Here is a 17139-nt window from a genome sequence, read left to right as displayed (position 1 = left end):
TCTGTAGCCCCCGTGGACCCCTGACCCTACTACATTTTCAACTGAGATGGCACCCACCATCGCCCCGAAATCTGCTGCGCCATCAACTGCTCCATTGAGTCAGCCACCTTCCATGAAGACTGGAAGCATGCAGAGATCAACCCATGCTGAAAAAACCCTCTGCCGACCCAACAGACTTCAAGAATAACAGACCCATCTCTCTGCTCCCCTTCCCCGCTTAAATAATTGATGGCCTTCTCAACAGCCAAGTCACCGAATTCATCGAAACAAACCATACACACCCCTCCCAACCAGGCTTCAGAAGAAACAGCAGAGACTGCACTCCTTGCCACAACAGAAGACACCCACACTCTCCTCTGCGAGGCGAAACCGCAGCCCTCATCCTCCTGGACCTCTCTGCCACCTACGACACTGTCTCCTACCGCACCCTCTGCACAAGACTGCACAACGCCGGCACTTGTTGCATAACCTAGAGTGGATCCTCTCCTTCCTCACATGCAGACCGAGAGTCAAGCACTCACCGTTCTTAGAACCTATAGAAATCAGCTGCAGAGTCCCTCAGGGTTCCTCTTTGAGCACCACCCTCTTTATCATCTACATGGTTCTGCTTGCACCCATCGTAAAAAAAAAAGACTCAACATAGTCTCCTATGCCGACAACATCCAGCTGATTCTCTCTCACATCGACTAACCTGCAGCCGCTAAAAGCAACTTTCACAACGAGATGGAGGCACCTGGGCACCATTCTCTCCACCACGGACAACTCTTGGTGGCTCGCAGTGCTGGGACCCCTCTCCCCCCACGCAACCTCACCATCATCCTCGACTCCTCGGTCTCAATGGAACTGCCAAATGAACGCTCTCTCATCCTCTTCCTTCTCCTTCCACATGCTCTGCCTGTTCATCAGGAGCAAGCGCAACTACAAAAACGCACTCTTTGCCGGCGCCACCCAAAAAAACTAAAATTAGTTTGCTATTCTCATTCATAGCGGTATCTTGTGTCCCTTTACTCTAATGCTGAAGCGTGGCGTGCTGCTTTGAAGACGCAGAGCTGTGTGGGGCTGTATATAAAAGAAGCGTCCGCCATTACTGAAGAGTGGTGCTTTTAAAAAAACAGGAATATTGGGAAAATAACAGTTTTGGCGAGACATGCAGAAGAGAACAAAGGGGCGAGACCGCCATTATTGAGGATGAAGCGCAGAGTACCACTGCATAAATAAATCATACACAGATAAACTGTACACACCGGACGTGGAAGGAGCGTTTCTAAAAGAAGTGCAGCGCCCATGATTAGTGCAGTGCTGAGCCAGGAAAAGGGGTGGACTAAGCTTTGTGGAAGCGGAAGAGCGTGTTGTGCCTGCAACAGCAGCTAGGAGAAAGTCATTAAGAAAATAGTGTTCCACCTTGTAAATAAAACATACTGAGTAACAACACATGTAAGAGGAGCAGTCCTTATGGGAGGCTAAAACAGGAGAAAAGGAGTTACTAATGAGGGACTACTAAACAAATTAACCAATAAAAATAAACTAGTCTGAAAAGACAGTCAAAGGAGCCAATAAAATACAAGGGAAGGAAAATGAGAGCTCCTTAAATCCCATATTCTGAATACAACAGGTCTCAAAGAAACAGCGCAAGTACTGCCTAGACAAGACCTGAAAAACAGTGAGGAGGTGGAAGACCTTTTGTTACGTGTTGGAGATATTACAAATGCCTAGGAGTCCTAAGACCTTACTTTCGAATACCAGGTTGCAGCCCTAATATTCTGAGAATCAAAATACATATTTCTGGTCAGATCATAAAGAGCAGGGCATAAAAACAAATGACAGGTTTACCAAGAAAATATACGTACAACAATTACAGTAGTCCGAATTACTACTAGCCAATCTAGGAGGATATCAATTGTGTCGAAAACAAAGAGAAGTAGCTTTCCATGAATCACCATGGGTATATCAAGTAACTTTTACAGGTGCAGGGAAACTAAAATCTCTATTCTTAAAAACTATTATATTTCAATCAAGCAGAATTTAAAAATATAATGTAATATGGCAAGTGGCTGAATGGCACTGTGTGGAATGCATACATGGTTCTGCGAGTTTTTGCAACAGAATAGACTCCTGCATCTCGCTCCTCAAAGGAATTTAATATTAGCTCAAGTGTTACAAAAAAACTCACCATTTGATCCTTGATCGGAGTCAAACAATCCGGAGTTATGCCTGGTCCTTCTCCTAAATGTCCCTACAATGTAAAAATCCATGATATGTTTACAATTAGATAAACATTGAACAAGATTATCACCTACGAGTCATGGGCTAACAATGTATCAATTAGCATATAACTACTACATTCCTAAGATCAAAGTATTAACAGAAAAGCTACTATATATCTCCTACCATTTGATTTTACACTTAAAATTAATACTTCTTAAGAGAAAATGAACAGAGAAGAACAGATACAAAGAGACATACCGTGACAATTCACTAGTGAAGTGGATTGGGGGAGGGGTGGGTGGGTTGACGATACATTCCAAATACACACACTTTTAAGGCCATGCGGAGAAGTCAAGAGCACTATATATACAGATTCCATATAAATGTTTAGCATAGATAGATCCAATTTCCTCCACAGCTGCTCTAAACACAACTTTGCGCTATAAAGAATTGTAAGTGATAGCTCATTGCATACTCTTACAAAGATAGCCAAAGCCACCACTATATGATGTGACAATTTGCTATGGCTGTCTAAAAAATAAAGTGGTTTGGAGTAGGCTAAAGTTGTTGATGCTTCAGTCGTTTTAAGTCAAACTGTTTGATTAAAGACTGGAGCTTTTGCTTGCCCTAAAAGTCTACTTGCAAGGAGAAAAATGGTGAACATACCTTCAGTTCCATTTGATAGTGGTGAGCTGTCTTGCATATTGTTTCGTGCATTTCGACAACCCAATTTTCCTTCACTACTAGGCATTTTGGACAAACAACAAGCCAGGTTGGTAAGAAGGGTAGATTTCAGCGGAGGGCGCCCACGTTTGGATTTCAGTTTCTCCTCCTCCTTTCTTTCATCCACTTCACTTCCTTCTTTGCTCTAAACACACAAAAACATTTGTTGTCCAACTAGCAAAGTAGCCTTTAAAGTTATGTATCTTCATTCATCAAAAACAATGGAAGTGCAGAGACAGCATCGTACTAAAGCGGGAAAAGGAAACAGACTGTAAAATTACTTTTATTTTCCGCCTTTGTTTTCGCTTTGGTCCACCTTTATCAGACAGCCAGATAATTCGGTCTGCTTTCACCCATTCATCATACCTAAAAAAAAAACGTACGTTGAAAATAACCAAATGGAACATTTATTAAAAGTAGGTGTCAATAAACATGCAAAAATTGACATTTAAGTTAGCACAATTATCCCCTGCATTCTCTTCAAATTTTTTTTAACAAATACCAATGAAGGACCTCACTTTAGGGCATGGCAATTTCAATGTGGGTGATTATGACTTAGCGACCCCATCGGAATTACCAGGTCAGCCATTCCCTGCAGATCCGCTAATCATCACCTGAAAGCAACGGCATAACAGGGCAACATTTTGGGGAGAAATTGGTTTGTTGTTCTTCTTAGTTCAAGCCTGGGCAACACATACGCTGCGCTGGGAAACCCTTGTTGGGTAGCTTGGCGCATTATAAAAATACAGTAACATAACATAGCAGGCATGCTGTATTAGAGTATGGACTTGAAGCCCCGCCCACTCCACCCATATTTCTAATTGGCTTGTCTCACTGTCCTCTGTAAATGCTGGATTCTGATTCATTAATAGGCTTGTTAGTCCCTCCTTAGTACCGCATTGCCTTCATTTGTAACCTCCCATGAGGACTAATCTGTAAGCACTATTTTCTTTAATGAGCTACTACTACTGCAGGCACGACATGCTTTCCCGCAACAGACGTACTTTCACTTTCCAAGCAGCCCAGGACAATGGCGGCAGCTTAAAAAAAAAATATATATAGGTCTCGCATTTACAAGAGTTTGAGCTATTGGCATTGTAAATGACAATGTCATATCTGTGTTAATTATCAAAAACGATAAATAAAAGGCATTTCCATTTACAGTGCCAATAGCTTAAACACTGCGAAATGCTTGTTCTATAAAGCAGCTTTCACCTTCCCCCCAGGTCAATGAAGATATTGCAGTCAGTTAATAGATTTGGCGGCGTGTCTCTATAGCACCCGATCTCTACATATTTAAGGAACAAAGCCAGAGACAGTGTGATGTACGCTCTGCCCAAGCACGCCTTTGTAACTGTAATGAAAAATGCTTTGCAAACCATCAGCAATAACAAGCCCATACTAAATGAATGTCAGCGCTGCACGCACACACGCTTCCAATGCCATATAACGCCGTGTGATAAAATACAATAAGTCTCGCCACTGGCATCTCCGTGTGCACAATAAATTACAAACGTTAGAGAAAAGACAGTGTCCCGCATTCTGAAGCTTTACAAGCGCCCGGGCTCAATTTCAACTCTGCTTATATAATTTTGTGCGACCTAATAATGGATTTTGTATACCACGTGCTTCCAGTATACCCAGCGTATGTGTGGTTGCTCGGGCGCTGCTGAGTCTCTGCACCATGTGATTTTCTGTGTCTATGCCCTAGCCTAGACTCTAGGCGCTTTCTCTCCAGGCCATTTAATTGAATGCGTGGTTTTGCATAAAGCCCTCCTACCGCGCCTGGCTAACTAACACTGGGCGGCAGTGAACAAAAGATCGAGGCACTCTTAGGCAGAGCCAACAGTTTTTAAGCTTACCCCAACTTCCGTCTGTGTGCGTTTCATTACCATACGAAAGACAACGGCCAGCACTCCCCGCTCGTGTCAAAACAAACCGGAGAGCAGGCTATACTGAGGCGTCTAACGGTACTGCTAAACAAGTGGCGTAACCAATTACAATTTGGGCACCATATGATTCGTTGTGAGTTCAAACACTAATTCTATAGAGCTAACCAGGGGGTAAAAAATGGTCTGTTGTTTCCAAACGGTCTTCGTGTTTCTTTCTCGTTCTGCTCCCCCCAACAGTTTCAATAAGCGCCATTCAAACACCCCGTCGTTTGCCTGCTCCTACCTTACCTCACCTCTTCCGCACACCCCCTGCCATTTTCTGTCTGCCCTGACTGTTGAATGCTCAATATCTACAAACTTCCCCGATGGCCTGGCCTATTTTCTCTCCCCATTTATACTTTCATTGCCTACTCCTTTTCCTGGCTTTCTGGAAGCCACTCGCGCCACAACAACCAGATATAAAACTCGTGCCACCCACGCTTTTCTCTGCTTGCCTTCCATCCCTGCCACCACCAGCCGCCCACCTGAATCTACCTCCCCGCCCACATTTTCTTTGGTCTTTATTTACGGTAGAGATTATGTCTTGCATAGATGCATGAAAATCACTTCTTTCTCGTCCTGAGACTGAGTTGGAACATCCCACAGTGCATTTACGGTTAATGTCCCTTCGCAGTTAGCGTTAAGTTGTAAACTTTGCGTGAGTACCGAAGAGGAAAGTGGAAGTGGGGCAGGACCCTCTCATTGGATCGCTTCCAACCCAAACAGATAACAACGGCATGGCTGGAGAGTGGCTTTCCTCGCCTTGAGGGCTGCAAACATCGCAGTGCAAGGGAAAGGCGGAAGGCCTGGGAGTCGTGGAAATGCGCTAAGGAGACATCCATGGTGCACTTAAGTAGCCAGGCTCTGGATGCACACAAGCCGCCCACGCTATACTGAATGAAGGGCTATACTGCCCCTGAAGAGTGACAATTCGCCTGTAAACAAGGCGGTAACTCGCATTGCAAGGCCGGCGGCGTAAGTGTTATCTGCCGCACTTGCTCCCGCTCTCGAGCCTGTTTACTTGACCGGCTGGCCTCCAGTGACCCTCCCCTCCCCCGTGCACCTGCGCATACTTACCCCGAGGTGACCCACGCAGAGCCCGGTCCGTGGTGGGCTGGTCCGCGGATCTCTGGGCCCCCGCTCCAGCGGGCTGAGAGGGGAGGGGTCCGGCTCCAGGTGTGCTCGCCCACCACTGCCCTCAAATGCATTTATGTGACCTCTCTGGGGCAGACACTGGGCCCCTCCCCCTGAGCGGGTCCCGTGGCGCGCCAGCCTAGAGGCGAAGGACGATACACTGCCTCCTGCGTAGTGTGCGTTGAATAAAAGGCCTATCGACCTACTCCGTAGTAACAGCGCTTTCATTACGTACGCACAAAGTGCACACTTATTCAAACACGGCTCACCCCGCTGCACGTTTGTTCTATGTGTGTATTTAGTCACGGCTCCAACACTGCGCCCGCGCCTCCTGGAACCCACCACCCCCTTTGCCTTAACACTTCCACACACGGTTTCTACACTTCGCGCGTTTCTTCTAAACATGAGAGACAGGACGAGCGGATTATCCTCTGCATGCCTATTGCAACACGTCTCCATTAGTGCATATGTATACATTAGCCCAGTTTCGGGACACATACTAAACAGATTATCTCGGGTCGGGTGGCTGAGGAGGGGGTGCGACATTAGCCCAGTTTCGGGACACATACTAAACAGATTATCTCGGGTCGGGTGGCTGAGGAGGGGGTGCGGTGCATTCAACGAGAATTCCAACCCTCATTTTCAGGCTCTTGGTTTTACGGACTCAGACGCTGCATTGTGGGAGTTGAAGTCTGTCAAAGCCCAAAGCTAAAAAAAAAAAAAAAAAAAAAAAAAAAAAAAAAAACGTCGGTGTCAAAAGTGAAAGCAGATTTTCTAATCTTTTGAAATTTTTTTTTTTTTTTTTTTAACAGACCTGCAGTTTGGGTCATAAACAACTGCTAAATGATGCGCGTGAACGTAGGACACGTGAGCAGCCAGCGACTTCTCGGCGCATTCTTTTTAACCCCTAATCTACCAATCTTGGGGAAATTCTGCATTGTGCTAAAGGCAGTTTAACAGGTCAGAAGCAACCATGATGACGGTCCACAAACGAATACATTTTGAGCGCCGGTTACTTGAAAGTGATAAACTAGGGATGGGCCGTAGCAGCTCTTCATGAAAACACGGGTTCGTTCATATTGGGCCCTCTCACAATCCCGTATTCCTGTATACTAGACTGGCCTTTGTTATATAGGGTGACCAGGCGTCCCGGATTTTCCGGCAAAGTCCTAGTTTTAGAGAGGGTCGACTGAAAACCGTGGGAGGAATTTTTTTATGTTTTGCAAAGCAGGGATAGTTAGCAGCTGTTATTTTATTTATTTTATTTTATTTTATTTTAGCGATTTGTAGAGCGCCTGGTGACCCGGAGGCATCCCTGCGCTATAACATTTGTGGAGACCAGAGGAGAAAAGGAGGGGACTTTATTTTGGGAATAGCAGCGTTTTCAGTTTTTTCCTGAAATAAGAAGTCAATCTAATTAACAGGCATGCTACTGGCTTTAAACATTGCATTTTATGTATGTTCTTACTGCCTCTTCTGTAATTATCTGCTAAGAAGCACTGTCATTCTGTGCGCTGGGTTAAAGTAGAATTGTAGTCTTTCTACTTTTGGAAAATATCCCGGTTTTTGGCTTTAAAATTCTGGTCACCCTAGTTTGTTAGCGCAGCAAAACATGAACTGAAATACCGGAGGTGACAAAGAGAAGGTGTCTCCCGAAACGCAGCCTATTGCGACACCGAAAGGAAGCTAAAACTATCGAACTAACCATCATTTTATAATTTCAGTTGGAACTTGCGGTCTGGGGCTAGACAATTCAAGCGGGCTGAAACCAATCCTACACGGCGCCATTTCTTTCCCTAGCCCCTTCGCTTATCTTGTTCCCCTGGGGACAGTTTAACACCTTCTCGCACCTATGAATGGCGGGTAACGAGCGCATCAGAAACACAAAAGAGGCAAACGAGGTCAGTGCTGAACACATTAAGGAGGCTGGGGCTCTTGTCAGCCACGATTTCCTAAACCATGGGGCCACAACGCAGGGCGACCTGCTGAATAGAGCCGCTTAATTTCCATTTGAATATGTTCGCCTGCCGCCCTTGGGCACTACCTGCACTCCGAAGTGCCAGATGCAAGGTATGAATAGTACTAAATACAAATAAGATATCCGAGCTTGGAGGGCGTCAAATGACACGCCTGAATACCCCACAGAGTAACACTTGCGTGCCTCGAATTCTACCAGACATGGCTAGGGACTGTCATGGAGTACGTTTTATTATTTGAGACTAGCTCAAGACGAGAAGTGGCTGAAAAAATATAGCTCAGTGGCATTAGCACAAGTTGTATAGGCTGTCCACAACCTAGCTTGGCGTTCCCGAAACCGGGGCCGGAAAATGCTGGTGATATACCAAGTACCATTGAGAAGCATACTAAAATAACGGCTTTTATATTTTACAATTTGTTTACAGCAAAATGAATGGCGCCCATGTGACATCGTTCAATTACTGCTTTCAAGAATATTTCTTGACGCGCGAAATGTGGTTAAAGAGCGTCCAAATCCAGGGACGGTACTTGGGCAACATTCAAACCGCAGCGCAGCATGGGCCCTGGTGCAAGCAAGGAAACTGGACGTTTGATTTTCACATAGTGTAGAAAATACAGCAATTGTTAGGGTTCGATGAGCCCTGGCGCCACTGAACTTGCTGCACCGATGGCACCTGCACATAAAAGACCGAGCCGCGCTTCCGCACAATGTCCCACGCGTGGTCTTTCATTCTAACTGCTTTGCCACATAACTAGTAGAATGAGCACACCGTAGATCCGAAGCAGCACATCATTCTTAAAGGGAGTTCTACACCAACCGTCCATGACTACATTCTTGTCATTTTCTTGCACCCACCCCACGATCACCATGCACACTCACAGCAGGCTCCCCGCTGCCTGTAGTAGGGTGTTCCCTTCTCCGAACAGCGGGGTCAAACAGCTGGCATTGAACGTTCACTGAGGCTAGAGGCACATTTCGCACTTTTCTCAAACTCAAGCAAGAAAAGTCAAGAAAGAGTAGGCTACACAAGGAGCAGAAATTCAGAGATATTCGTGTGAAGGAACGGCTCCCAATAATGCTTAATTTGTAAAAAAAAAAAAAAAAAACAAAAAAACGTGAAAAACAATGTGATTGAGTCCTCGTCAGTACCCACACAAAATTAACACCACACGCCTACAACAGTGACAAGTCAGACCATCCCTGGCCACCCCAAAGCTATGAGAATGGCTTGGGAGACAGGCGTTAGTCATTTTCAGAGTATATCGACTGCTAAACAACTGTTGTGCTCTGCTCGACCATAAATTAGTTAAACAGCGCCACCATGTGGCAGACTATCATAAGTTCCAGTGTTGACAATTTATTGACTGTGTCGAGCACCGGAAACCACCGGCTCAAGTTGGCTCTCAAACTAGCACAGCAGGACAGTGTGCAAGGCCGGTAGATGCACACCCAGGTCCTGACTGCGCTCAGCACCACGGCCCCTGGTCCTCGGACCACACACCGCTATGACGCCAGCACCTTCCAGGCCTTAACATCAGATGCCACTCCACCTGCCAACTCGTGTCGCCAAACGGCTAGGGCGGTCGACCTCGAATTTGGGAAACTGGGTTCGAGTCTCGGCAATAACGCTGAGCATCCTGTGATTCTGGGCAAATCACTTAATCTCCACGTGCCTAACAAAAAATGAATGTGTCCTCATGTAATGCAACTGGTGCTATGTAAAGCGCTCCGATACAGGTCAAGTTTGCACTATATAAAACTAAAAAAAAACAACAACAAAAAACAGACACTCAGGCCCTTTCTCCTGTTGCAATTGCAGCGGCACCTTCGCCTGCCACCGCACACCAAACCGACCCACAGCACCACCCACACAAACCAGACGTGATCACCTCAGCTGTATCCTAATCAACACACGCCCCCTACGCAAACATGCCATGGAGATGTGGGATCTCCCTGACTCGGTCTCCCCCAACATTGCCTTCATCACGGCAACCTGGATGAATGCCACCTCATCCCAGACAACACCATCCAGGAAGGCTACAAAATCATCCACAAGGACCTCTCCACTGACCAGGAATCGCCATCGTACACAAGAACACTCTGAACATCACAACTAGCTCGGACGACAACCCTACCACCATGGAGAACCTCCGCTTCCAGATCCAAACCAACCTGAACATCACCCTAATCTACAGACCTCCCGGGCCCTGCCCCACCGTTCAGCGAATCCCTAGTCTCTAAGATGGACTATGGGAACGCCCTTTTTCTTAACACTCAGAAACAAGTCCTAAATAAACTTCAGTCCATACAGAACGCGGCAGCGAGAATTTTGCTAGGCATCCCCGACGTCATCTGACCACCACAGCCATTCGTCACCTCCACTGGCTTAAAGTGGAAAATCGTATCAAGTTTAAGGCCCTCTGTATTGCTTACAAGGCTATCCACGACATGGGCCCCAGGTTTCTGATGAAGGCCTTTCAGATTTACAGCCCTAAAAGACAGCTCAGATCCGCAAACATTTGTTTGCTCCCAGTTCCCCGAACCAGAACTGTGACCTGGGGGGACAGGCGTTTCATGGTAGCAACACCTAAGCTATGGAATGCCCTCCCTCTGACTATTAAAACAGCTCCGAATCTTGTCAGCTTTCGTAAGATTCTTAAAACATGGTTATTCAACCAGTAAGGCTTCTGGGTATTGGTCCTTCTGAATAGTCACATGTGCAGAGACACCTTCGGGTAATTGTCGCGCAATAAAAAATCTCAAAAATAAAAATAAATAAATAAATAAAATAAATAAATAGTCGACTTAATCCTACACCCTGCTCTCACCTCCACGGACCACATATTCTTTGAAGACATCAATTTCCACCTGGGCAACCTTGATGACCACAACACATCATCCCTACTGGAGAACCTCGCCACCATCGGACTCAAGCAACTGGTCACCTCTTCAACCCTCTCAGGACACACACAACCCAATGTTCTCCGCAAGCAGCAACAAATCCTTTAGCCACACTTCCTAACTACAGTTGACCGATCACCGTTGCGTCCATTTCTTCTTCACCAAACCCACCGCACACCAGCACGTCCACTGCCACCCACGCAGAAGCTGGAACAAGGTCACCGAAGACCAACTCGCCACCACCCTCACCGCCGACATCCACAGACACCAACGTCTCTGCACACAACCTCCACTCATGGATCTTCAACTGCGCCAACACACTGGCACCCCTAAGGAAACCCTCAAACAAGCAACCTTCCAAGAAGGCCAGGTGGTCGTCTCCCGCCCTCAGAGATTCCAGGCACACCTGCAGACGGCTCAAAAAAAGGTGGGGAAGCAGCAAGGCCTCGACACACAATGTGGCCTTCGAAAAAAAACGCAATCACAGACCCCCCTCCCCCCCACCTCCACCTCATCAAATCAACTAAGAAAACAGCTATACAAGAACACATCAACGCCAACGCACACAACGGCAACCTAATCTTCACCCTGGTCAAAGAGTTCACCAAACCCAGCACGGAGACGATAGACATCCCCCCACCCCAAGACCTCTGCAACAACTTGGCCACCACAAGATCAAACCGATCTACAACAAGTTCACTAACCAAACCCACCGACTCAAGCGAAACCACCGCACCCAATGGACCCAGACCCCAGCAGACCCTACTCAACTGGACCTCCCTCACCGCCGATATCCTCAAGTTCATGAAGAGCATTCACTCTGGAGCCCCCTCAGATCCCTGCCCCACCACATATTCAGAGCCAGCGCCTCCACTGCACAGAACTCTGCTGCACAATCAACTGCTCCAATGAATCCCCCACCTTCCTTGAAGACTGGGAAACACACCAAGATCAACCCCCTACCAAAGAAACCATATGACGACCCAACAGACCTCAAGAACTACAGATCCTTCTCCCTGCTCCCCTTCCCAGCCAAAGTCATTGAGAATGCCATCGACACCTAACTCTCAGAGTTAATTCAATTACACAACATCCTGGACCTCTCCCAATGGGGATTCAGAAGCAACCACAGCACGAAGACCGATCTCTTCACTGCCAGAGACTACATCCGTATCCTCCTAAACAGAGGCAAAACTGCAGCACTCATCCCCCTTGGACCTCACAGCCACTTTCACAGACTCCCACGACACCTTCTGCACTAGACTTAACAACGTTAGAATCCACAACAAAGCCCTTGACTGGATCCGCTCCTTCCTCACTGGCCAGATAGAGTCAGATTTCCACCTTTTCTCTCAGAACCCACAGAAATTAGCTGTGGAGTGACACAGAGCTCCCCCCTGAGCCCCACCCTTTTCAACATTTACATGGCCCCGCTTGCAACCATCGTTAGAGACCACAGACTCCGTCTCCTACGCTGACAACACTTGGCTAATTCTGTCCCTCTCGGAAGAACCCACAGTTGCCAAGAAGAACTTCCACAGCGGAAGGAAGGCAGAAGCCACCCGGATGAAGGACAGCTGCCTCAAGCTCAACGCAGACACAACCAAAGTTCTCATCCTAGGCTCAAACCCCTCTGCCTGGGTCGACTACTGGTGGCACGCAGCACTCTGAATCCCCCCCCCAAAACACCCACGGACCACTCACTCCTCGCTCTCAATGAAACGCCCTCCTGCTCCGAAAGATCTTCTAGTGGATTTCACAGTGACAAGGAAAAAGTCACACACGCACTCGGCAGCAGCAGACTCTAGTACGGCAACATACTCTACGCCGGACTAATTCTGAACATCCCTCGCTGCAAGGACCTGCAACTCCCTTCCTCTGCATTTCGGGCAATAATCTCTGCCTCAATCCAGGAAGGACCTCAAGACCTGGCTCTTCGATGGAACAGCAGATCCCACCCCCTGCTCTCCCATCCCCTCCCCCAGCGCCTCGAGACACTACGGGGGAGTAGTTGCACTAAAAAACACTGATTTATTGATTGCCTCACCCCGACAATGACAAACATTTGTGTACATTATAAAGCCATACATTTTGGGGCTCGCTATTACAAGCTTTTGACACATTCAGTGTTACCCAAATAACCAGTATACGTGTCAGAGGCATCGCAATAGAAAAACTCTCCACATACAAGATCCAGCACCGTCCTTACCTGACATTCCACCCATAGTAGTGAACCAAGTATAGAACCTCGCCGTTGTCCGTTTCGGTACTTTTAATGTTGGCTTCATAGATTTTCTGTGTCTTCCCGCGACCATATTTTACTTTCACTTTGGTTCCCGTTAAGGAAGAGTCCGAATCGTCGCAGTCATCCTCGCCATCCGACCCTCTGAGTTCAGTTTCTTTGCTGCAAGCAGAACCGTACACTGGGTATTAAACTATGGAAGTAAATAAGGAGTTAATGCGCAGACAACGGTAAGTTACCTCATTGTTATGTATGCCCTTAACGTTTTGGACACAGGGCCATCACTAAACGCAACCAAAGACAATGTACCGTACACTGGGTATTAAACTATGGAAGTAAATAAGGAGTTAATGCGCAGACAACGGTAAGTTACCTCATTGTTATGTATGCCCTTAACGTTTTGGACACAGGGCCATCACTAAACGCAACCAAAGACAATGTCACTGACCCGCTGTGACTTGTCATCAAAAATTCCAGTGCATGTAGTGTGAACCAAGACTCCGAAAGCACTTCAGGACAATACAAGTAGGCCATAGGAGCTACACAAATGCTTTTAACAATCATCCAACACATTTTATCCAACTAGCAATTCAAACGAACAAAAAAAAAACAGGATGTCCTTTTTCTACACAGCATCCAGATGTGTGTGTGTGTGCTCAAGGAACAGGACTCATTTAAAACGGTAGTAGGACACGTTTCTTACTGTTAAAACATAATTTCCGAAGGACTCAACGTCTTAATGTGTATTCTTTTTTATTGAAATATCCCAGGAATGAACTAGGACTGATCAGCGAAAAGCTAAAAAAAAATACCAAAAAAGGTTGATCAGTCGCACCAGGGGATCTTGGTGGCTGAAGCGCACCCCCCCAAAGGCTGGGAATGCTTGCACAACCAGTGCAGATGTTTGCCTGGTATACAATGCAAATAATCTCCCAGCCCTACTCTAGAACTGAAGACTCAGATAGCCTAAGACATCTCATTAAGAGTATAATAATAAATATGGATGTTCCAGATTTTCAAAGTGCACATTACTAGTGGTCACTTGGCACCAAAACTATTAGTCGTATGGCTCCTTCAGAGACTAATAGCAACTCTGCATTTGAGACAAAGAGACAATGTTAGAATCTTTTACTGACATACAGTAGGTTGTCGGTGGCTCTGAAGACATGAGACAGGCTGTTCCACGAGGGAGAGACCAGAAATGAGCCGGAACCTCTCTTCTCTATCATCAAAATCGCCATGCTACCAATGTAACCTACGCCACAGTGAAAGGAAGCAACAAATCAACATGGAGTTTTTTTTGCGAAAGAAGGTGTGACTGCACCATAAATGGTATTACGTATCCCAGAGAGGACCTTGAATGTAACTCTGCTGGCCAAAAAAGGCCAACACAATAACCAAATTAGTAGCAAAGCCGGCTCAATTTTATCGGCGCCTCAAAGGCAGGCTGCTGGAATTTCAATTAGTTGAAACCAGCATGGAAGACATTTAGAGCCCGAAGTACAGAGCATTCATGTCATTGTGATGAGCACACAACTCTAGTACTGCTAAAGCAGAGCAGGATGTTCAAGCCAGGGCAAGATCTTACACAACACCGTAAGAGGAAAGACTCCGGCTGAAACACACCTTTGATTTTGAGTGGTAAAGGTAGTTTACATTCTTCCAAGCACCTTAATAAAACATTTAATTAATTTAGTACTAAGGCATACATCAAATTCATTGGTGGTTGTTCTAAGGAGTAACTGAATTTCATCCTTTGAGAGGGCATTTGTGCAGTCACAATCTCAACCAAGAGAATAAGGCTCGCAACTGCAGTGCATGAATGAGCCAGCTGCTTCCCGACACTGTAGTTGTTCAAAACACTAGCATCTGCTGCCATCAATAAATCAGCAGTGTTCAAATGTACAGCAAGGAGCTGGGAAGAGTCCAAAAGCTCAGTCTAAGCTCGTCTTTGAGATTTAATCCTTTTCCAAAAATAGGAGGGAAGTTGCTCATTTGCAGGCTAGATCACAGTAGGTATTCACACCATATCCTCACCACTCATATCCCCAAGTCACCTATCTACTCCTCAGTACGCATGAAGTTGGACCCAATGGGCACTCCTGCATCCAAACCATGATCCGACGTGTGTGTTCAGTTTGAGTCAACAGCTGCCAGTAAGTCCCAGATTCCCATTGCGCACTGCTGACCCAACCGGCTTGCCCCTCCCCATACCTCCTGTAAAGGGTGAATATCACCAGACTACATGTAAAAGTGAAAGCCAGTGAAATTCATGGGATTGCACAACCTTGGGTACAGGGAGCACCCCCAGGTCATCTCCATGTAATTTGCTGCAAGTCAGAAGTGCAAGATAGAAGTGAGTCATGATGCGGTGATTGATACTGGCCAAAAATTGCAGTATTTCACACAGAGCTACTGGAATAGATAGACCAGGATGTCAAAGGCCACAGGCAGGGGCAAAAGGCCCATGATAGTCACTGGTCATAATTCAAAAGGCCTCCAATAGAAAAGCCAAAACAGATGTTCGCCATTTGGAATGAAACTTGGTCTAGAGAACACAGACAAAGTGCTGATTCAATAATCAATAACTGAAATGCCACTGTCTTTCAGCCAACTCCAAATTGCTGGGGTTTAGGCATGTACATAAGGAGAAGTTTAAAATTAATCACGTCCAAGGCTCGCTTCTTCAGATGTGAAAAGAGTATCACTTACTTCAATTTGTGTAGAACCTGCCTGGACAATGGGATAACTCAAGATTTTGCAGAAGATCGAATGTCAACCAGAAACCGTACTACCAAAGAAAAGCCCCTTCCTTTTCTAACGGATACATCTTTAACAGACTTCTCTTTTGAAAGACTGCTGCAGCAAAATAAACTCCCTTTTGTGTCAAAATCTTTTTATTGGTCTTTTACAAGAATACAAAACTGATCCAGCTCAAAGCGAGCCCAGTTCAGGTGCGAAGATGTACAGCGATCTCAAATTTAAGAACACAGCATTTCCACAAGTTCTAAGCGTAATAAAGTCCTTTCTGAAAGACAATCTTACCATAGTCTAGGCAGTGGCATCTACTTCTAAACCAACTAGTAGTGGTGCAGTCATGCTCGGCCAACACAGGTCTTTTCCTGTGTTACCCGAAATAAAGAGAAAGTCATCCTTGTCAAAGACTAAACGAATGAAAAGATCATGTGGCCCCCAATTCTATAGATAACAGTTTTACACAGAATGTATATATAAAGTGCTTAACACCAGTTTGGGCAGCTTCTAAGCACTAGAAATACTAATATGGTGCTACTATAATAAATGAGCCATACAGAGGGCAGAACTTAAGCCAACTGAAAAAAAGGTGCCTTAAAGGGCTCGGAGGTGAACTGATGTAAAAACATTGCTTGAAATACTAGAGGGTAGGGCACAGAGACTTACATTACAGAAGACAAGTTAAAGTTAGCTAACCAATCTCTCCTGAGCAACTTACAACAAAATTATCAATTTCTTGTGGTGGACTGTTGTAAAATAGTGTATGCGCAGAAAGCCCGCGATCGAACAGCCAAATACCTTTTAAATTAGGCCCTAGATGCAAATGTCAAGAGGAAAACCGATTTAAACAAAATACGAACGTCTGTCGATATTGTATTCTACACATTTAACTGAAGAAATGTCCTTATCTCTTACTCTGCTTGTAAAATATGCTGGCCTTCAAAGACCATAAAGGTCAAGGCCCTTCTAACCATGCCCTTAGTCTGTTTTCCATTACATTATTAACCCACTTCCTTCATAGTCTGATTTTGGCATGTAAAATTAAGGTTGGGATGGTCAAGGGTGGTAAAGTCTAGGAGCATCAATGGTGCTAAATAACCTGAATCAACATTCCTAAAGATGGAGGTTTAAGTGTCCAACAAGACTAGATCGCTTCCCTACCAGGAGCACATTTGGTTGTATGTGCTCTTGGAGGCTCAGTGGCTTGCCATTTCAAGCATTTATTGAAATAGGTCAGTTGTTCGTTGGGGGAAGTTCATCTACCGCAAAGG

General features: G+C 45.8%; 1 protein-coding gene across 1 annotated transcript in view; it reads right to left on the bottom strand.

Annotated features, from left to right (window-relative positions):
- Window positions 1–17139, bottom strand: part of ARID4A (AT-rich interaction domain 4A) — a 293578-nt gene that overhangs the window by 42996 nt on the left and 233443 nt on the right. The window contains exons 17-20 of the mRNA XM_078660374.1: window positions 13082–13276; window positions 3210–3294; window positions 2872–3073; window positions 2171–2233 (exon numbers count right to left, since the gene is read on the bottom strand). Of these exons, the coding sequence (XP_078516500.1) occupies window positions 2171–2233; window positions 2872–3073; window positions 3210–3294; window positions 13082–13276 (545 nt within the window). The remainder of the gene's footprint in view (window positions 1–2170; window positions 2234–2871; window positions 3074–3209; window positions 3295–13081; window positions 13277–17139) is intronic.

The sequence above is a fragment of the Lissotriton helveticus genome, chromosome 9 (genome assembly GCF_964261635.1).
Source record: "Lissotriton helveticus chromosome 9, aLisHel1.1, whole genome shotgun sequence".
Taxonomy (NCBI): Eukaryota; Metazoa; Chordata; class Amphibia; order Caudata; family Salamandridae; genus Lissotriton; species Lissotriton helveticus.
The sequence above is the reverse complement of the archived record's forward strand: the minus strand, read 5'-3'. Positions and strand labels throughout refer to the sequence as shown.